Here is a 23,211-nt window from a genome sequence, read left to right as displayed (position 1 = left end):
TGCAAAGCAAACAAATTAGAGTGAGACCTCTTCCTGCAGCTCTCCCCTCTCTGTCTGCATGTGTAGAGCAGCCAATAGAAACGCTCTCTATCTCTAAAATGACCTGTGATTGACCAAAGTCTCCTGTCTCCCATTATTTTAGGAAACATAAAATATAAAATTGAAGCAGTTAACGTTAGGAAAAGATCACCTTCATGGTTAAGATGGTTCATCGTTGGTCATCTGAAATTGAACGCACTGATTGAATCTGACTAACTGGCCTCAGATGTCAGGGTTTTCTTAAAGGAGAGTTTTCAGAACAATCCCATGCAGTTGAAAACAGTGTTACAGTACAATGGATACAGTGACATCATTTTGACCAACATACAAAAGGAATAAATGACTTACTGTATAATCTAGAAAATAGCGTTCTTCAAAATTGAATCAATTTCATTATTCTATACGTCAAATCGTATATATTCACAAACAGAACTTTTCTAATTCACTTCCTAATTTTTGACCTTTTCTCAAAGATCTGAATTCTTTACTTAAGTGACTCCATTTGTTCAACAACAAAAGTATTAAACTTTTGGAAACTGTAGAGCTCTTTTCCCCAAAATCCTCTTGACTTCTCTGTTTACTCATTGTATCTTTATTTATTTATATATATTTCTATGTAATGTATCTGTTATTTTATTGTTTGTGTTTTTATTTTATTCATTTTGTATCTTTTTTTTATTCATAATATGTGTCTGTAAGAATTAGTCTCGAAGTGCTGTTGTTGTTTAGCTGATGCTTTGTACAATGCCTTTTGTCAATAAAAATAAATAATTGAGAAATAAACTCCTTACTGTGATAGATTATCTGAGGCGAGTTTCTGTAGTTGTTTTACTGAAGAGAAATAAAGAAAGAGAGTGAAGGTTTCTAGTCGTATGAGTCCAGCGTTTAGTGGGATTGGCTTTAACCTTCAGTATACTCTTCTTGCAGGCGGTATCCACGAGGACTGGCACAAGTCCCGCCCCCTAGTGGTCACCTACGTCAGGCCGGGAGGTCCTGCAGACAGGTAGCACTGACTGCACCCCACATATACCGATAAGATGCCAGATCGGATCCGCTGGACGTGTCGACTTTAAAAGACGTGCCTCGTGGCCCCCCGTATTCTGCCTCTGATTGGCTCCCCCTGGTATTCTTACCCTAAAGCCGCCTACACATGATAAGCGTTTGTGCTCTGTGCGCACCGCTAGGTAGGGCGCAGAGCGAAGAGCAGGTATTCGTCATCATGGGTGGCAAGGAAGCTATTTCCCATTGCTAGGCAACGACAGCTGACAGCTGTTATCTCATTGGTTGCGCTTTCGAAAGGTCAGCGGCAACTGGGTCAAAGTTGAAATAATTTGAACTCTGAGCGCAGCGCAAAGAGGCAAATCCGGGTCGGTGCGCGGCACCAGGGGTAGCGCAGCGCATAGTCGGGCGCCAGCGCTCTCCCCATAGGATATCAATGGAACGGCCAGCGCAAAGCGATTTTGCCGCCTATCATGTGTAGGCGGCTTAACCCTAACCAATCCCCACTCCCCATCCCTAAACCTAACTATGTCGACCAGTGTAGCAGATCCGATTTAGGATCTACCAATATACTGTACATGCAGCCTCACACAAAATCTCACACAAAGCCACATGCATACTCCAGAATAGAAATAAACACACACACACAGTTGTAGTGAGACATTGCCGAGCAAACACACGTATTGTACACATACGCAGTAAGGGCCAGTTTTTCGGGAGTGATGTCTAAACAAACTTTATTCTTCTTAGTGGTCAGGTACACACAGTACGATGTAGTGACATTTTATTTCTGCAGTTTAAACCATCCTAAGTATTAGGAGCAGTGGACAACATATAGCATCCGGGGGGAGCAACTTGGGGTTCAGTTTCTTGCTCAGGGTCACTTTGACATGTGACCGGAGGAGCCTGGGATCAAACCACCAACCTTGTGGTTATGGGGCGACCACTCTACCTACCACGAAACACAAAAGCCAGACGAGCGCTAAACTCTATTGAGTTTAAACTAACAGTTTTGTTTTCATATGCACAGTAAGGACACATGTTTCCCTGTACAATGAAATTCTTCCTTTGCTGTCCACAGAATGCCAAGCAATGTAAAATCTACAATATATGCTACAAATATACTAAGAAAATCCAAGAATTTTAAAAGGCGGTATGTGAAAAATAAAGCAACAATAATAATAATAATAAACAGTGCAAATGTAAACAGTGCAAGTTATGCATGTGCAAACTAGTCAGGAGTCTGGGAGATTTGCCAGTGCCTTCATGCAAATAAAGCCAAAGGATAATGGTGACATTTCCTTTAACCGTCAGTGGTATGTTGACAGCTGTGTGTTACTCATAGCTGCAGCAGCATGAATCACCTCATATCCCTGTGAAGTTGTCATCATGTGTCCGTCTCAGTCTTCATGTTTAAGTAATAAACCATGACAATTTCATATAAATGTCAGCTTTGTGACTGTTAAACTAATGTAACGCAGCAGTGATTCAACCTTCTGTATCTCTCGTGCATGAATTCCTAAATATTTTCAAAAACGATGCCTTTTACATTTCTATTTGTGTAGATAAGCCTGCAGTGAATTTAACAGACAGAGAACAGACAGAGAAAAGAGTGACATTGACTGAAATTCGGACCACATTTTTCTCAGGCAGAAGATGACACCCTGCAAAATACCATCAATTTAGCTCCAATGCTGGGACACAAGTGGTGGACACACATTTTCCATAGCAGGGCTGGGAGAATCTATGCAATAGCTATACTATCTAACAAATTGTTATATTTAATGCCATTATATTTTAATACGTCAGTACGATGCTTTCCACTTCATGTTTGCTTATTTATGATTTGTTTGTCCTAATTAACTGCTCTGGCCAGTTAAAGGTCCCATGACATGCTGCTTTTTGGATGCTTTTATATAGGCCTCAGTAGTCCCCTAATACTGTATCTGAAGTCTCTTTCCCGAAATTCAGCCTTGGTGCAGAATTACAGCCACTAGAGCCAGTCCCACAATGAGTTTTACTTAGTATGTGCCATTTCTGTGTCTGGAGCTTTAAATGCTACTAAGGAGGAGAAAGGGGGGAGCAAGGTGGAGGGTGGGGGTGTGACCTTGACCAACTGCCACTTTGTTTGTTTGCAAGCCATGATGTCTCTCTCTCTCATGGGTGGGCCAAATTCTCTGGGCGGGCAAAGCAGAGAAAGGGGAGGTAACCTTGCTCCTTATGACCTCATAAGGAGAAGATTCCAGATCCGCCCATCTGAGCTTTCATTTTCTCAAAGGCAGAGCAGGATACCCAGGGCTCGGTTTACATCTATCGCCATTTCTAGCCACTGGGGGACCATAGGCAGGCTGGGGGAACTCATATTAATGTTAAATAACCTCATTAAGTGAAATTTACATGCCATGGGACCTTTAAAAATTTTTTTTTGGTTAATTTTCAGGTGTGAGTATGTTGCTGAATTGGGGCTAACATACAATAAAGTAGTTGTTTTTACTTACTTACTACTGAATCATTTTTGCTAAGGTACACACATATATTACCTTATTATTACCTATATATACCTTAAAGCCCATTCATTGCGGAGTAAAGAAAATGTTTGCCCATAAGCTACGAAAAAATAGGCAAACTTTCTCTTAAGTTACCAGCTAATGCTTGTGGTTGCTAGCTAGCTTGGTTGGCAGAACGCAAAGTTTAAGATGAAAACATGGACAACACCCAAAAACAAGTTTCCGGCTAATTTAGTGTAGACTGCACCATGGTTAGCATTGTTAAGCCTCTGTCGTGTTTGACAGGTCAGCGTGTAGTATATTGTAGATTTAAATCATCCCCTGCTTTATCGTCTATTTTAAAATAAATGGCATAATAATAATGAGCATAATTTACTTAAATTTAATTTATAATTTAGTCACACAACCTCTCCTACACAGAAACAAAGTGAGAAATAAGTAAACTCTACAACACAATTAATATTTAACAGAAATTTAAAAAAAAAATTTTTTTTGTCGGCAATTAAAAAAAAAAGATTCCAGGTGGCCCCCCTAATGAACATAGATAGTTGGTCTCTTCCACTTCCTGTTTGAGGGGTATGGGAGGCCATGAACCTGTGACAAAAAACAAGGTACATCTTTGTTTCTTTAGCAGAGTGTTAGCTAAAATGTCTGCAGTCAAATAAAAAATCTGTGACATAAATGCAATAAATAATGTGGTATGAAAAGGAATAACTGCATCATGTCATAACTTGAAATGTGTTTGTAAAAGCAGCTGTCACTGTTCTAGTGTTGCCATCACAAATAAAGTTTCTGTCACGAGATTGTCAGTAATTTGATAAATTTTGATGGTTGTCCGGGTTCTCCTGAGGCTGATCGACATATTTACTGTATATAAATTTGCACCTGAACTATTGTACATAAATATGTGTACAACGTTGTGGCTCATGTAGACTAACTGGGGATTTCCACCGAATGCAGAACGTCTGCGGACCGGCTCCGCTGCGTGTCGGCTCCGTGCTCCGCCGTCCGTCCAATACCCACCAGGTCTGGATTTGTTGCGTAACGGCTGCGGCCGTGACTTGACAGCTGAAGTCACGAGGACCCACGAGATCTCGCGAATTCACATAGAATAGAACCACAAAACCAACAACAGTTTGTTTCAATCCAGAGGAGTAGAGGGGAATCAACTCCGTGCTGTGTTTTCAAGGTGTAGTGCAGGGAAATATGATCTGCCGTGAGCACGGTGTATTTAATTTTTGTGTTGAATCGCTGCGGAGCTCTCCGGCGTCCGGCAAAAATAGAAGCTCTGCGTATCTGCTCCGGAGGGCTGCGGATCGCCGGAGCTGGGACGCAGTCGGAACGCAGCCGTTCCGCAGTTAGGGAAAATACACACTTTGACTTTAATGGAAACCTAATGACTCCGTCGCCGTTCCAGAGCGGATCCGCAGATATTCTGCAACCGGTGGAAATTGGGGGTAAATTAGGTGGTGTTTCTATATTAAACAAGCAGGACCACGAGCAAAATGTTACTGAAGCAAAAATATGCTCCAATACCTTCTCCAAGAGTCATTTAACCCCAACCTTCAACATAAGTCTTCTTAAAATCATAACTTTGGATGTGTGGCAAACATTTGTACTTCTGCATTTGTACTTCTGCATTTGTACTGCTGCGTAAAACCCGTTGAGATCATGAAATGATCGATAACAGTAACATTCGGAGTATGTAATTGCTTTGTCAATTTAATCTCATCTACCTTTGATACAACTTGTATGATGCAGTTGAATTGTTAGGTGTTTTGAAGAAATGCTGTTACAAAGTCCCATAGCAGTGACTGCTTAGCACCCCACTGGAGGCAAATATTTCTTTTATATAAACCACCTCAAGAATTAACTTCACCCAACAGAATAAAACGCATACAAATGACAAATTCAATGGAAAGTGTGATGAAAGGAAAACGGATCAAATGCAGACACAAAAGAAGTATGAAAATGATGTGAATGATATGCTACTGTATGATCTTCACAGTAACCAGATCTCAGGCAAACTGAACACACATGGGAGAGTTTAGAGCTGGCTGCTCCCCACCATCTTTAAAAAAATATATGGGAGGGTATTTCTGCAGAATGCTTATCCCCTTCAGAAAAGTTCAACAGACTTGGATAATCTGAGCACTCGAGCTGTTCTGGAGGCTTGTGGTAGAACGACACCTTGCTCCAAGACACTTTGCTTTTTTTCCTTTGATTGTCATCCATCTGTATTGCCATTACGTAAATGTCACTGCTTAGAAAGTCCCATTTTGGACCGCATACTTTACTTAGCTGTTTCTACAATGACACTCCAGCAAATATACAATAGGAAGATATAAAAAAAAAAAATCCTTTTCTGATCACTCAGCAGCTTCAGTTGATGCTAGACTTTAGAACTGGGGAATGCTATTTTTATTCTAGTGGCATCTATCTTTGACAGAATTGCATGAAACGATAAATCAGGACATGTGCAGAACAACTGCATGATACTAAGCAGTTGTATGTATCTGCAGAATAAGTGAACGCTTGGTGGAGATATTTGACGCATCTTTAGGTCTTGTGAAAGGACTGAAGTTTCATTGGGAGCCAACATATATTTGTCCAAATTGATTGCAGTTCAACCCAAACTATTGGTTTTGCATTATCCAGGGCCTAATTCTAGTTCATCCTTCACAGGTTCACACACAGTAACTACGTTTACATGCAAATATTATTCCGGTTTTGGCCCTTATTTCGAAAAAGACAGTATTCCAACTAAGCTGTTTAGGTGGCTAATTAAAATAAAGATTCCACTGATATTCCCGTTTACATGCAGCCGTGCAAAATACAATTTTTTCAAAGTTTTCCGCTGGTGGCGTACTTGTTGGACCGTGTGAACGCAACCTCCCTCTTTCATTTCTTCAACCACCTTCTTGAAAAGGTCGCCGTTGCCATGTGCCATGTTTGCGCATATCTCAAGACCTGTTGGTATCTAAGTCTTTCATAATGTTTAAAAGTGACCAGAAATGTGGTCTTTTCTTTTGGGCATGCGTCTCTCTTGCTGCCTTTCAAACTGTTGGCTAGTTGGTTGGTGTACAACAACCAATATACCATAACCAAATAGCAACGCACAGAGCTGATCGCAAGCTGTAAACATGGATGAGTCTGAAACGGGCCAGAAACTGCCTCAAACTGTGGTAAAACCCCTGATTGAGACACATTCCGAATGCGCTGTACACATGTCCAAAGAATTCTTTTAAAACCAGAATAATACCGGCATATCCCACGTTTCTTTTCCTGAAAATGCTAAATTCGGCAAAAGGCCTTATTTGGAATATCCAAACGGAATATGCTGTTAACATGACTCGTATCAAATTAGTGTGGGAATATTAGTGTGCATGTAAACTTGCTCAGTGACAGACTTGGACAACACAGCATTTCAATTTTAGCTTACTATTAGGTTATTTTGCTCCAAAACTCATTTAACTCCATTCCAAAGAAAACCATCTTCAAAATGTGGGTCAGTCTAGGGGAAACGAATTAGATATTCATGCTGCTTTATATCCCATTTACATGCCAATTGGAGAAAACTTAATCCTGAGCACCATGCAGTCCCAGGAGTGCCTACATTTAAGCATTACCCAGTGGGAATTAAAGCGCCACCTCTGAAAGTTAGAGCCATGCTTTTACTGCATCATCATATGAACAGAAAACAAATGACAGAGAGCCTGCAGGCTCTTAAAACAGGCTGTGTAGTCCTTAAGACTTTAACCAGCAACTTAAACTAAAATGAACCCTTCCCTCTTGAAATAAAAGCTGAGGGTGATATTCCTTTTTAATATTTTTAAGAACCTTAAAAACTGGTTTAACTTGGATGACAGCAGACATCAGATTTGGGCATTTGTCCATCAGAATCTAAGTGTAACAAAAGATTTAACAGGTTGGCTAAAGAGTACGGCCTGCAGCTTTTTTGTTGGGGGGAAAAACTGCTCTATTGCTGTTAGAGGTAGATCCAAAGGGAAGCCTTTCTCTTTCAGTTTTGTCACAATTTTATTTATTTAAAAACGTTTTAGTGGCTGTCAATCGATTTAAATATTTTATTTCTTCATCACCCAGTTTTCCATAGTTAACTTGTGATTAATCGCAAATTAATCGTACAATTTGTATCTGTTCTGAATGAACTGAAGGGAAAAAAATTTCAAGGTTTTTAATGCTCTTAACAACATGGTAGCGGACAAGTATGCTTGCTTTTGGTTCTCTGCATCAGCCGAGTGATTGGCCAGCAAGTGAGACTGGACGTCCTCCGGTGGTAACTCAGTTCACATCGACAGTACATGGAAATAACTTTTAGTCTTGTGGAGAGAACCATCTGGAAGGGCTCTGAAACTGAACTTGCCATCCCAAAGACCCTTTTCTTTATCCATTAGTGCTCAAGGAGCTTTGTTTCTGCTAGCCTAGTCTCGCGTTGCCAGACCTTCCTCCACAGCGCTGCGGAGGAGGGTCTGGCTAGTCCACACAGCATTCTGAAGGGGAGAAAAACCTGCTCTGCTTTAGTGACATTTCTTTATACCAATCACAATCGTCATGGGCGGATGGAGCCACGATGCCGCTGCAAAATAGCCTCGGGAAGGAACTTGTTTTGGTGGAACATGTGTACATCCAAAGGTTGTTTTAGTCGTGCAACAGAAAACTCAGATTGGACAGATAGTCTAGCTAACTGTCTGGATTTCCCCTGCAGAGATCTGAGGAGCAGTTAACCATAGTCCTCAGAAATCCACCGGAGTTTAGAATGCCAACACAAAGAAAGAGGAAGGTGACGGACGTCCGGCCGAAATGAAAGACATCCGGCGGAATTTCCGGCAGGACCTGAACAATACCGGAAATGAAACGTCGTCGATCTAGACTACTACTAGCCATCCACAATGTTACTGCTGCATCGCTTCCTGATTACCCAAACTACCCAAACTATTGGCCCGAGGCCCAAATCACAGAACGTGCATCAACAAAAATTAGTGGGGTTTACCCTTGTGTTGTCTTCCCGTCGAATGTGCAACTTTGCTTTTCTGTGTAAAAATGTAAACTTTTTTCAATGTTTTGGTCGTCTTTTTTGACACTTTTGTCGCTTTTCCCGATGTTTTGGAAATGTTTTGACGTTTTAGTCACTTTTTTCTACGTTTTTTCGCCGCTTTTTCTGACGTTCTTTTATCATTTTTTTTTTCAAGTGCTATAAAATTGACTAAAACACCCAAATTCAATGAAAGTAGTGAGCTGGTCATTTAACTGAGTTGTGAAGAGTGTTGTATGGAACCATCAATCATTTTTTCTTTTGACAATTTGGTTGAAAGAAACCCACATTTCTGATATAGAAACGTTTTGAAAACGGGTCAAATTTGACCCGAGGACAACAGGAGGGTTAAAAGGAATTTGCATCAGCTCACTATCGCTTTGATTTTGACAGCCCTAAAACTTTTATTTGACTCTTATATTTCTTTTATATTTCTATTGAATCTTTCTTTCTAAGATGCGTCTTTCATATAACCTCATTCCAGCCTTAACGAAGCCTTTTGGTCTCAGCCTAGTATGCATCATGTTGTTTAAAAGCTTCAGGGCTCTCGGCATCATACTTTACAACTTCTGGCTGGTATGATGACAGCTCGGTATTACTCACACTCTGGCTTCATGCATAAAGCATCTTTCAGCTCTTTAATGCAGCACTTTGCATGAAAAAAAATCAAAAAGCTGCATACCCATTATTTGATAATGGGTTTTTGTCAACCATGCAGGGAATATTTTTGAAATTACCATAGTTTAAATTAAGCCAAAATGTTCAATCTTGATATTTTGAATACTGTGAAGCAGAGCAGTATCATCTTAGCGCTGCTTCCACTGGGTTTGTCCTCCATTTGAACTCGAGGAGAAATAATACCGTAAGTCTCAGACTGATGAGAGGAGAGAAAAGAGGAGGATGAGATCAGAAAGATGGACACTAGTGGAAGTTGGAGTAGAAAGAAGCTTGGACCAAGTTGGACAGCCAGGAAGTAAGAAATAAGAGAGATGTTAAAAGGAAAAAGATTTTTGGAAGTAAGGATTGGAGAACAAAACAGAAGAAGCAGAAGAAATACAAAGCATTAGACTCTTGACAGACGGAGTTTGATTGTTCCCTCTGAGGTGGTCAATTTTAATTTAATTATTTTTTTTGGCTGTGTTTCTGAATTATTGTATTTTCAAATCTCTTCTACAATCACTATCATCTGATGTCATCTCTGTGTGTGTGTGTGTGTGTGTGTGTGTGTGTGTGTGTGTGGGGGTGGTGTGTTCAGAGAGGGGACACTGCGTCCCGGGGACCGTCTCCTTAGTGTGGATGGCGTGCCGCTGCACAACACCAACCACAGCGACGCGCTCAGTGTGTTGGCTCAGTGTGGCCAGGAAGCCCTGTTCCAGATAGAGTATGACGTCACCATCATGGGTGAGAGACCACACTTACACACACACACACACACACACACACACACACACACACACACATCACAAGTATTAAAGCTTGGGGCATAATACACTTTACTAAAATGGCAGTGAAATTTAAAATTGGATGTGTTTTGTGGATGTGTTGGCGTTTTCTGCCACCTCAGGCTAAGTGTTGCCTTTTCTTTCAATGTGAAACTGAAATTTAACTCACCCACAATGCATTGCAAAGAACCATCACAACTCGTAGTTGTCGCTTTAAAGGGCATGTGTACACTGTGCCACTGTTGTTCTTTCATATCACCGGAGCATCTGATCACAGTAACGAGCAAAATGATTGAAAATGAAAATAATTGCTTTTCCCCCAATCAGACACCGTGACAAACGCCTCCGGCCCGCTTTTAGTGGAAATCGCCAAGGCGCCCGGAGCAACGCTGGGTATCACGCTGACATCGGCCAATCATCGAAACAAGCAGGTCATTGTCATCGACCGGGTTAAACCTGGCAGCGTGGTGGACAGGTACACACACTCTATATGTTTGCATACATGCACTCTTGCAGTTTGACCATGCGCTATGTGGGGGACGATAACAATTAAATAAACCCTGGGGGACAAAGGGAAAGGCGGAAACAGTTCAAGACAAATCAAATTATTTATTGTTAAACTAACTGCTATTTCTCAAAAAGGTACACTAAAATGTGAAGGTTTAACAAACGGATGAATTCAATTCCTTTCCTCTGAAGCGTCACATGAATTCGTCAGCTGTATGGGCGGAGTTAGCAACTCCTTCAGCTGCACGGCTTCCTGGAAGGCTGCTCTCGCGTTTCCTCGGCTATAGCTCCTCCGTGCTCGGTCCTCTGGGCAGAAATAAGAGCTTTGAGCCGGCCTTCACCGAGGAGGGACAGAACAACTTGTGGTTCAGTCGAGGACCGAGGAGTCGAGGAGCTATAAAATAAGGGACATGGGATGTACCTCATAATTCCCTCTCTCTAAAATATCTCTTAACTGTGCCCTCTGGCTGACAAACTTCAGATGAAAGAAGCTCTGAGTTGAAGTGTTGAAGTGAAGAGGGGGGGGCAAGGTGGAGGGTGGGGGTGTGGCCTTGACCAACTGCCACTTTGCTCGTTTGCAAGCCATGATGTCTCTCTTCCTCATGGGCGGGCCAAATTCTTTTGGCGGGCAAAGCAGAAAAAGGGGAGGTAACCTTTCCCCTTATGATGTCATAAAGGGAAGATTCCAGAGGTCTCATTTATAACACTGCATAGGATCCTTACTATAAGTGTACGTACGCCCAAAAGCCCAAAATGGCTTATGCCACAAAAAAGTCAGATTTATAAAACCGTGTGTACGCACACCTGTAAGCAATGTTCCCTTTATAAATCAGAGATTACCCACAAGCGTGCTTACGTGGATCAGCCTCATATCCCGCCCTGTACACGCCTATTTTTAACCATAAATAGTCAATACAAAGCACCTCGTGAATGCTGATCAGTGTATGAATGACACTGGCAGTTGTTACACCGAATCATGATGACTGGCGGAGAAAAAGCAAAAAACTTCTCAGACGTTCAGGAATTGCTGCAAATTGAATTATAATTTTGGCCTGTTCTTGCATAGTGTATGGAACCCTGATCTATAGACTACATATATTAATTAATAATACGTCCAAAACGGCAGGCATTACGGCACTCGGGGACAGCTTCGATATACCAGACGTATATAATAAGATTTAACAGAACTATATATTATATCCAAACAAGCCTTAGTGATAAAGTTGAAGATTATTTATAATATTTATATATAAAAAAAACACTTAGCTGTCTGACATTTCCCTCTGGAAACAGACGGTTTCCCCCAGAAGTGGCGAGGACCTGTATTTGACCGGGATGGCACAGTTCCGGCACGTTGCCCTCTCTACTGGACCCAATTCAGTACATAGATCCAAGAGCTCAGCTTTAGAAAATCTAAATCGGCATATTAGCCAGTCATCGTCATGGTCTCTGAAGTCTCTTTTTCTCCTGATTCTTCCATTAGCGTAGTCCTCCTGCAGGGCCAGCAGTACCATCATGCAGCATTACACACGGGTTCACCGCAGTATTTATATTCTTTACAACAATTTGTGATTGTTAACACCTCGCCATCACAGCATCAACTAGTGGTATCCCTCACCCCGAGATACAATTAGAAGACGAAAGAAAGTGTAATAGGCAAACACATTTTTGGTCATGCAGGTTTTGTCACGGACAGTATTAAAGTTCAGACCGATAACGAGGACATTAAGTGTAACGATTCCACAAGAGCTTAACGGCTGTATTTTCAGACTTTGACATTTGATGATATATGCACAGTATTAAAGACAGATATTTAGTTATTTACACTGTGTTCTGCAGTTATCTAATGCTAGGGTATTTGATGATATCCTGTATTCCATGCAGTCGGGCCATCCCCTCCTCCTGTGTTCCGTAGCGGACAATGTGACGGCAAGACAGCGGCGATTAATTATGACATTTTTTTTATTTAAGATTTGAGTTGGAGGTGTTTATGGAACAGTTATCTCTCAGTACATAACACTGCTGGATTTAATCTTCATGACAACGTGGATGATATGGAGTGAAAGAATGTGCGTGAGGCATCAATACTTGAAAATATTCCGAGTAATCTTATTCCCATTTACTCTCTGCAGTCCGACTTCAGTTCACCACCTTGCCATCTGCGTCGCCAATTCCTATTTTGTCTCCAAAATGTGCGTACGCATGGGTCAGAGTTTGCGTGGAGGACCGCACATTCTCCCGTCAAGTTTGTTTTTTTTTTTATAAATCACAACCTTTGTGTGGGAAGTGGCGTACGCACATTTTCAGCCCCGCTTTGTGCGTACGCCACGTTTATAAATGAGACCCCAGGTCGGCCCATCTGAGCTTTCATTTTCTCAAAGGCAGAGCAGGATACCCAGGGCCTCGGTTTACACCTATCACCATTTCTAGCCACAGGGGGACCATAGGCAGGCTGGGGGAACGCATATTAATGTTAAAAAAACCTCATAAAGTGACATTTTCATGCCATGGGACCTTTAAAGAACCTCTGTCTTCATGTCCCCCTCTCCCACTTCTGTAACACTTGGGTTACAGAAACGGTTGCATATTTATGCAATCTCTCTCTCTCTCTTCGCTCTCTGTCTCTCTCTCTCTCTCTCTCTCTCAGTCGAAGACACACGCAGACGCACACACATAAGCTGTGTCTAGGCCTACGTCTAACTAACACAGACAGCAGGAGACAGGGTATTTCCCCGAGCCTCACTCTGGCTCTAAAATACACATGAAGCACTTGAACGTTGTGTCAGTGTCGAAACAAGCTCTAAATTAACAACTGAACAGGTCGACAGCGCAGGTCCACGTTCTGTCATTGGTCATTCCCGCATGGTTGGAAATTCATTTTAATTTTAAAATGAAAAGAGCAGAGACACCAGGTTGACCATGCCGATCAGAGTCAATCAGGCTAACGTGTAGCCTAGTACTGGCAAATTGGAAATCAGCAATAGCTATAAATGCTGTGATGCTGTACATTGGAGATTTGTTGCACACATGTCATTGCATCTGTCCCTATTCAAATAAACATGAAAAAACACATGGTTTTCAAACAGAACAAAAACATGGCAAAGTATGTCTGAAAAAGCAAAGAAACCATCTGTACTGTATTTCTTTCTCCTGCGTTTTCATTGTGGTAAGCTTCCTTCTTTATTTTCTGAGGCAATACTGTATCAATACACGGATGCCAAAGTATGTCTTTTATTATATAAATTGCACATGAGAATTTAACGTTTTGGCTTACTATTTTTAATTAATAAAAATGACTAAATACAACTGAAGTGAGATGAACAAAAAGAGACATACAGTATATCTTTAGATAAAACCGATGTTGATAAAGTTTTCCGTTGGGGACATAATTTGAAGTGGGAAAAAAAGGTAATTAATTGCAATGTGTCGCAGAATATCACAATATGTTTAAAATCGCACTAATGTTGTATTGTGACATACGTATGGTGATATTATCATAGTGTGGGGCCTCTGCGGATTCCCACCGCTATTACTTGACCTGTCTCTGTGTTTTACCAGATGTGGAGCATTGCATGCTGGGGATCACCTGCTGTCCATAGATGGCACATCGACAGAACACTGTACAGTCCTGGAGGCAACACAGCTATTAGCGAGCACAACAGAACTGGTGAAATTAGAAATACTCCCCTCCCATCAAACAAGGCTAACTGGGAAACAGCACGACACAGGTGAGTGCACCAGCTGCACCAGTGTATCTATGTATGTACAAAGTCATTGACTGTAAATATTAACAGTCTAAAGCTGTGTTGGAAACCGTTCCCTATCACGTAAATAGTGCACTATATAGTGTGTTTACCATTTTGTAGTGGTTTTCTAATTCTTCCCGGTAAATTTCATTCACTATATAGTCCACTAGGGGTGTAAGAAAAAGTCGATACACTTGAGTATCGTGATATTTTATTTCGCAATACTGTAAATAATACAATAATCGATTTTCAAAAAAGCAATATCAATTCTTTTTAAATTATTATGTATTATTTATGTAAGAGAGTGGTTCACGTTTATGTTGGGTTTAAACCCCCTACCGCTAGATGGCCATGCTGAGACGCACCACTAGTGTCCTTGCCTAGCAGTGCCTAGCAGTGCCTGACTTTTTGCTAGAAGCTAACAACGTAGCTATGGCTGAACTTTGGCCTACTTTAGCATATAAAAATGTGCTCACTAAGAACCTGTGAACCACAATCCCAAACTGGCGGTTTGATTTTCTGTGTACTGAATTGTTTACCTAAAGTAAACTTCTTTGACTTTTATGCACATCATGTCTTTTTCTAAAATTATACTACAAAAAATCCTAATATATCACCTTATGCACCGTATCAAAATATGTTGCAATATATTGACGTATCGTATCGCCAGATTCTTGCCAATACACAGCCCTGTAAAATACCCACAATGCACTGCTAATTTTAGTGTACATACGATGTACCCTACATTTTACTCCCGTATACCACAATGCAACGCGGCTGCGTTTTCCTGGAGGAGGAGAAGACGAAGCAGAAATCAACTCGAAAACTGAAAAGGAAAAATGGAGCGGACTTTTGTTTCTAAACAGTGGAAATGTTGACTGCATGACATAAACTTCCACGATGACCTTCGAAGTCACTGTTCCATTATCTCTAATGTGACTATCATTGCCACTGTTTCATCACACCCCCAACCGGCCCCGTCAGACACCGCCTACCAAGAGTCTGGGTCTGCCGAGGTTTCTTCCTAAAAGGGAGTTTTTCCTTGCCACTGTCGCAATAGCCACTGCTAATGCTTGCTCTTGAGGGAATTACTGTAATTGTTGGGGTTTTTGGAATTTATAGTGTGGTCTAGACCTACTCTATCTGTAAAGTGTCTCGAGATAACTCTGTTACGATTTGATGTTATAAATAAAATTAAATTGAAATGTGGAAATGTAATGTTGTGTGCGCGCGCTGTGTACGAGCCTAGGCGCATTTTACGAATTTGCTGTTAAAATAACAATGAAATGCTGCGCTGTTGACTTTAGACCAGGTTTTTGTTGGTCAATGGCGTGATCACTTCCCGCTGCCTCAAGATAGCAATACGCCAAGAATTCACCTGAACACACCTCCCTGTAAGACCAGCACGCAAAGATGGGCGCAAAGATGGGCGCAAAGATGGGCGCAGGTTTATTTGGTGTTTAAACGACGCGGGCGCTGGACGGGAAATTGACAACTGCGTCGGTCTTAAACTAGCAGACACTTGCGTCGGACTTTGCGCCGCGCCGGGTGCAAGATAGGGCCCTGATAGTTAAATCCAATTAATTTCTCAGCTTGGAGCTTTGTCTGGAGTTTTCAAACATCACAGTGTCAAATTTTACTTACTGTAGCGGTAGACCCTAAAACCAAATGACCTGCATGTGACAAAAAGGAATTCTAAAGTGAAGTGTTATTATAGGATTGTTTCCTAAGTGGAGGAGACTTCCATTTTGTGCTGTGGTTGCCAGGCGTTTGACAGTAAGCAGAGCAGTGTAATGCACTCCTGACGTGAATACGTTCAACTAAATGAAGTGTCATCATGGCATGAATAAAAATAAGCACAATATTTATCCTTCAATCACCCACACATACATTATTTATCCTGCAGTTTTAGAATGTCTGGACTAGTTGTCAACCAGATGGTGTGTGTTCAGTTATGTGGCCAAATTCCAATTAATTTGGTTGTTTTTCTTTTGCACCTTGTCCTCCACTGCAGCTGTTAACACTGCCTGATAATGTTGTGGTGAATACATTTACAATACACACTGATACTAAAGTGATTCAGAAGTCAGGTGTGTGTGTGTGTGTGTGTGTGTGTGTGTGTGTGTGTGTGTGTGTGTGTGTGTGTGTGTGTGTGTGTGCGTGCGTGTGTGTAGGAGAGAGAGAGGAAGAGAGAGAGATGTGGCTTCAGGTATATGCATGTGTGTTGGGGGTGGGAATCATTATCACACATTATACTAATAGTAAAGTGTATTTCTAGAGCACATTTAAACTCAGCTTAAGCTGACCAACGTGCTGTACAAAAAGCACCAAAGTTATGTATAAAAAAAAAATTGGAATGTAAAAATAACAGTAACAAAAAAAACAAAAAAAAAGTGGAAAATAAACACAAAAAGAACATCCTAACGACAACAACAAGCTGCAATTCACAAATACAGATTTCTATTATAGACATAACAGATTCAGGGATTAGTGGGCTATAAAAGCTAGTGAGTAAAAAAGTGTGTTTAGCCTAGACTTAAATACAGAATTGGAGGGAGCATACAGGAGAGATTTGTCATCAGATCTCAGAGATCTTGGTCCATAATATAAGATGGTGCTGACCATTAAAAGCCTTTGAAGGCGATCAGCAGGGTCTTTAACTGGATTCTGAAGTCAGTCCCTGCAGAAAAACGTGATTATGCGATCGCATAATTCAATGCATAATCAGCCAAAGTCCGCATATTTATGCGGGGCCCGCATTTTTTTCAAATACGCCGCACTTTCGCCGCATAAATTGCCGATTTCCGCGGAAAGATATGCGGGGCTTGCATGATTTCATAATCCCCGCATTTTCGTTGCAAAAAAGTCACAATATATCTTAGCAGAAAGTTGAAAAATGTTGCGTTTACTTCACACAAGAGCAGCCATTTTCCCCTGTTGCCATGGGAACGTTAAGAAGTGACGTAATTATGTCATCAAATCGCTTTTTTTTTCTCTTTTTCATCAAACCGCAGTTTTTGCAAGTTCCCGCAGTTTTTGCAAGTTCCCGCAGTTTTTGCAAGTTCCCGCAATTTCATTGCATAAATATCCCGCATATTCCATCGCATTTTTGCCCGCAACAATCACAAAAAAACTCCGCTTTATTCTGGAAGGACTGTGAAGTGCACAGGGAGCCAGTGAAGAGAGGCTAGCACTGGGGTGTTGTGCTCACATTTTGTAGTAGCAGTCAACATCATCGCAGCTGCATTTTGGACCATCTTTAGGTGACTAAAAGAAGACTGAGGAAGGCCTAAATAAAGATTGATACTCTGCGTCCGTGTATCGATACGGTATTGCCGCGGAAAATAGTGCGATACAATGCTGTATCGATTGTTTCACCCCACCCCTGTGTGTCAGTGTTTTTTTTAATAGCTGTATTTGTGCGAGTGTGTGTGTGTGTGTGTGTGTGTGTGTGTGTGTGTGTGTGTGTGTGTGTGTGTGTGTTAATGTGAGGTCTTCAAGTTAATGAGTATAATCATCTCTTGATGACATTGAAGCTTTTGGCTGTCATTCTGATTTTCACAGCCAGACCAAGAATACCATACAGGCACGGCTTGTGTGAGTGTAGTGAGTAGTGTATAGTGTGTGTGTGTGTGTGTGTGTGTCACTAAAATGTCTGGTTTGTAGCCACCAACATCCTAATTTTTCTTTGTGTTCTATCCTCAAGATAGTTAGCCACTTTCTTATTGACCTGTTCAAATCTAATTTAGTCTTTTCAGCCACTGAAGACTGAAATGACAGGTGTGCTAAGAAGTTGTTGGTAAAGGGTACTTTAGCTTTTTGTTGATATCGATCTGCTGAAAAACCTTTGATCGTTTTGGACAGATTTAGTAGTGTTAAAGCACGATACAGCAGCTGCACAAACTTTAATGAATTTTGCACCAGATGTTAACATTCCGTGGTGCTCACCAGGCACGCCTGGTTATGTTTTAAAATAGGGAAGCAAAGTTTGAGAAATACTGTACATAATTGGCGGGGGGGGCGGGGGACATATGGCCAAGACAGTAGATAGTTACGGTTGTAAATGTACCTGAGCTTCACGTCATCACTTCTTCCTCGGCATCATTCTCCGTCATCTTAGACAAACGGGGAAACAGGGGAATTAGGGCAGAGTAACAACGTTTTTGCACCAATTAAGTCGCCCCATGCACATTTACCAGATCAGAGAGGTTAAAAAAAAGTGGCACCCATCAAGTGATTTTCTAACCGCCTTCCTCTCTCGCAGAACACTGATTGAGGAATATTTCGGCTATTATAGCAACTCAGTGCTTAATTAGTTAAATGAGTGTTTCTTCACCCGCGGCCAAGTGACAGCTTTTCATCTGCGGGATAAAGAGTGGCAGTGGATTTACACGGGAACCGCTGCTTATCCCAGGTTAATGCCTCACAGCTGAGGGGTTTAAGTACAGTATGACAAGTTTGCACACACATGCAACGACACACACACACACACTGTAGAGACGCGCGCCTGTACGCTGCGTGTACACAGCTTCACTCACATGTGAACCTGTGATTAAGCTGCCAGTATTGTAGCGGTTTACGTCAGACAAATGTGTGTATTTTAAGCTGCAGTGGGTAGAATGCAACAAAAACACCAGAATTTGATATAGAAGTGACAACTCTTCCTGCAGCTCTCCCACTTCCCCCCCCCTCATTTCTTTTTTTTTTTTTTTTTTTTTTTTTCTCTCTCTCTCTCTCTCTCTCGCACGGGCAATGCACGCGCAGAACAGCCAATAGGAACGCTCTCTCTGTCTCTCTGAAATGACCTGTGATTGGCCAAAGTCTCCTGTCACGGGCTAGCTTTGCTAAAGCCTGAAAACCGCGCCAAGAAGAGTCGCGGAAGTCTAGTTTTCTCATGACCACTTGAATTACACTTTTTTTCCCCCCTCCATTAACAACCACGAGCACACACTCACATTCCTTTTTTGTTTTTGTTTTTTACCCAGGTTGGTTGGAAAAATCTTTAACCTGATGAGAGACTCATGAGAGCTTAAGAAGGAGCGAGATAAAAAAGAAAAGAGAAGATAAATTGTAGACTGAAATAGACTAAACCCTCTGCCACGGCTCTTTGTATAGCATTTCGGTGGGGCCAGTAGTTTCATCTCAGCATGACAACGGCACAAAGAGAGAAAGTTGAAAGGAGGAGTGGCGGATGAATGAGAAGTGAGTGATGGGGAGTGTAAAGGCAGGATGGTATTTAATTCAAGTCATTACACCTCTCCTGCATGCTATCAGACGTTGCATACACCTACACCTCCCCTTCTCCTCTTCCCCTATCTCCTCTATTTTATTTTGTTTTAATTTTCTGCTTTTTTTCCTCTCTATTTGTTTTTTTTCCTGTTTCTTCCCTCTTTCTCATCTTGTCCTTTTTACTTAATCTTGTCTCACTGATATTTCATTTCATCTCATTTCCTTTTTCTACTCTCATATTTCATTTCATCTCATTTCCCTTTTTTTTTTCCTGCCTACTCTTCTATTTCATTCTAATATAGGTTGAAGTGACAAAAAAACAATAAAGGTATTTTAAGGAAGTACTAGAATCTGCAAGTTAACCGACCACACAACACACACACGCACACACAAACTTGAAAGGTCGCCATCTCATCTCGCATCTCCTTCATTTGTCTTCGCAGCAAAATTCATTATTTCCTCCCTCTAATCATGATTGTGACTGCCTTTGTGTGTGTGTGTTTGTGTATGTGTGTTTGTGTGTGCGTGTGTTTGTGTGTGTGTGAGGAAGTGAGCACAGCTCATTAGGATACTGATGGCCTTGCAGGAGACCTTGCGGCCAGCCTGCCACTGCTTTATTAATAGACACTCTCATTAAAGGTTTTGTGTGTGTGTGTGTGTGTGTGTGAGACTTTGATTGGGTTGCACTCTGTGTTGCTGCAGCATGGATTAGTGTTGTTGAGTCTGGACATAAGTGTGTGTACACACCCTATCCGCTGCAGCTTGTGTGTATTTATGTATCTTCTCTTATGTATGACAGGTGTGTAAGTGAGCATATAAGTGTGTATGTGCAGTGTCTTTTTGTGTGTGGCCTGCCTGTGTGCATCTATCTGTGTGACTGTAGCCTCTTCCTGTCAGCAGATCTGTCTCTCCAGTGTGTTGTCGCTGGACGTAATGACTTTATTTTCACTCGGAGGGGATGAGAGTGAGACCGACCTTTCTCAGATCGCACCCTGACACCGCCCGACACTCCTGCTCCTCAAACCTCCCGCCAACCCAGCGATTTAGATAAGGATGACTCGCATGTCGAGGAAATAAAAGCTCTGCTGGATGGACGTGGCAGCACAGGGCAGCTTAGGATCAACTTCAGAGTTGAGATAAATGTGTGCGGTGAGGAATTACACATGAAGCCGTGTAGGTTGTCATACTTTAGCCTTGATTGTATGCTGATGCTGTCAGTGGGAGTTTCCCCAGAAGAGGTTCTCCCCGACATCTGAGGAAACATGACTTTTTAACAGGTGGCACAGTCCACCAGCATTTTTTTTTTTTTATCAGGCTTGCATTTTGTAGCCACTGTCTTGTTAGTTACCTTTAAAGTTATAATAACCGTGTCTGTTAAAGGTCCCATGGCATGACAGTTTCACTTTATGGGGTTTTTTAACATTAATATGAGTTCCCCCAGCCTCCCTATGGTCCCCCAGTGGCTAGAAATGGTGATAGGTGTAAACCGAGCCCTGGGTATCCTGCTCTGCCTTTGAGAAAATGAAAGCTCAGATGGGCTGTTCTGGAATCTTCTCCTTATGAGGTCATAAGGAGCAAGGTTACCTCCCCTTTCTCTGCTTTGCCCGCCCAGAGAATTTGGCCCACCCATGAGAGAGAGAGAGAGACATCATGGCTTTCAAACGAGCAAAGTGGCAGTTGGTCAAGGCCACACCCCCACCCCCACCCTCCACCTTGCCCCCCTCTCTCCTCCTCAATAGCTACAGATACAGAAATGGCACATACTAAGGAAAGCTCATTGTGGGACTGGCTCTAGTGACTGTAATCCGGCACCAAGGCTGAATTTCGTGAAAAGAGACTTCAGATACAGTATTAAGCATCCAAAGAGCACCATGTCATCGGACCTTTAAGGTTAAAGTTAGACGTGTTAACACATGTTTAGGGTTAGAGAAATCTTCTAGGGAATTCATGTAAGTCCAAACACTGTCCTGTCAAGTGTCACGGCATAACCCACCCTGGAGAAACTTGATTCATCTCCTTACGTCTAGGATTAAAACAGAGCTTGGTATTACTCGTGCATTTGAAAACTGGAAAAGCTAACCGCTTAGCCGCCTGACTGCATGTAAGGGTTAGAGGCCTACCTGGCGTTCTTCGGCTCGGCGTGTCATCAGCTTCGACGCTGGCCGGCCCGCTACTCTCCCCCCGTCAGTTGGTGCAGCGTCAAACAGCGTTGACACTCAGTTGACAGGTCATTTTTTGGACATTCAAAACGCGGACACGACATTAACACAAACTCCGTGGGCAAACGTCACGACAAGTCGGAAAACACAATCCGCTTTAGGAGTCTCTCGCTGAGCTGTTCCACCGCAACGTGTCTGCTTCACTTCCGCTTGTCAGCCCCGTGACACAGATAAGCCACACACACCAACCCGGCGGCCAATAGAAACCAACATGTGGATTATGACGTGACGCAAGTAACACATCGATTTTTGTGCGTTCCAGTGAAGGTTCAGAAGTCGGACCACCCCCACTCCTGGGACCCCTGTGTGAACTACTGTCACCCTTCAAACTCCACCCTCTGCAACACAAGCGCCACCCTCAACAAGTCGTGGACCGCCTCGAATAACAACACCATCAACCTTGACTACTGCAAGTGTAAGAACACAAACAATACAACTGTGTCTGTCTTTCTTTTACTTCCTGTTTATCTATTTGGTCTTTAATTTTGTCTTAACAAAAATATCGTAATGGAGGATGCGAATACATTCGTAGCTTCTTATGTATAATTTAAGAGACCTAGCAATCACACTCTATCAAGGCTACGCTGTTTCTTACAGGGGTTTTTTTAGATGATTTGCTTAATTTGGTATATCTGGCAGTCAACTTTTTGGTTGTCATCTTCACAAATTGGGAAATTATTCCAGACGCTTGACTTGACTTTTTAAAATATTTGCGTCGCGACAGTTGCAGTCGAGTTAGCCTCATGTGGTCAAACTTTCCGTCTTGGTAGTGGTAACGTTAGGGATGAAGAAGTAATGGCAGGCCGAGACATGTGTGGTCCGTCTAAGAATGACCAGTTATAATTAATGTTGATGCACAAATGAATGATGTGGGATTACTATTCCTTATTGCATCGGCTGTTCAGGATTTTAAAACTATAAAACTATATTAGGCAGGTAATTTAAAAACAAATCCGGCTCCTCTTGCACCACCTACAGCCTGTAGTGGAATTTGCAAAAATCCACAGCTCCCTGTTAAGATCCTCCAATCAGGGCCGGGGGGTGGGGGGGGATGTCTAACTGCGTGTCAGTCACTGCTCATGCACACGCATTCACTCTCCCTTGTGGGGGAAGGGGCTTAGGAGACCATTTGGGCTTTAGCAGAAAGGGGAGGAGGGACTGAGAAGTTGTCGATGTTCAAATTCTTTGGCTACGTCCTGGATCTTCACAATCCTACCTACAGCACCTTTAAGGTTCCTACAGTGCACTGAACAACTCGTTTACTGTTTTAGGTATAGTCACCTTCTTTACTCTCTCCTTTGTTGCAGCTCTGGTATCTGCCAGTTTCTCTCCCAGCTCTACCACTACATCTGGACCCAGTAGCCAGAGCTCCAGCACCCTGCCCAGGCCTACAGTTCCCATGAGCCCACGTAACTCGCTGCTCAAACGACGGCAGAGAAAGAAAGAGCACAAAAGCTCCTGTAAGCGCCA

At 42.1% G+C, this 23,211-nt stretch overlaps 1 protein-coding gene across 2 annotated transcripts in view; it reads left to right on the top strand.

Annotated features, from left to right (window-relative positions):
* The window catches only part of LOC120557755 (glutamate receptor-interacting protein 2-like), a 69,316-nt gene that overhangs the window by 302 nt on the left and 45,803 nt on the right, over nt 1-23,211 (top strand). For both annotated transcript variants that reach the window (XM_039798347.1, XM_039798349.1), the window contains exons 2-7: nt 967-1,042; nt 9,854-9,999; nt 10,368-10,515; nt 14,106-14,275; nt 22,004-22,156; nt 23,049-23,201. In XM_039798347.1, coding sequence (XP_039654281.1) covers nt 967-1,042; nt 9,854-9,999; nt 10,368-10,515; nt 14,106-14,275; nt 22,004-22,156; nt 23,049-23,201 — 846 coding nt within the window. The remainder of the gene's footprint in view (nt 1-966; nt 1,043-9,853; nt 10,000-10,367; nt 10,516-14,105; nt 14,276-22,003; nt 22,157-23,048; nt 23,202-23,211) is intronic.

Source organism: Perca fluviatilis, chromosome 4 (genome assembly GCF_010015445.1).
Source record: "Perca fluviatilis chromosome 4, GENO_Pfluv_1.0, whole genome shotgun sequence".
Classification (NCBI taxonomy): Eukaryota; Metazoa; Chordata; class Actinopteri; order Perciformes; family Percidae; genus Perca; species Perca fluviatilis.
Note: the sequence above shows the minus strand (reverse complement) of the source record. Positions and strands in the feature narration are given on the sequence as shown.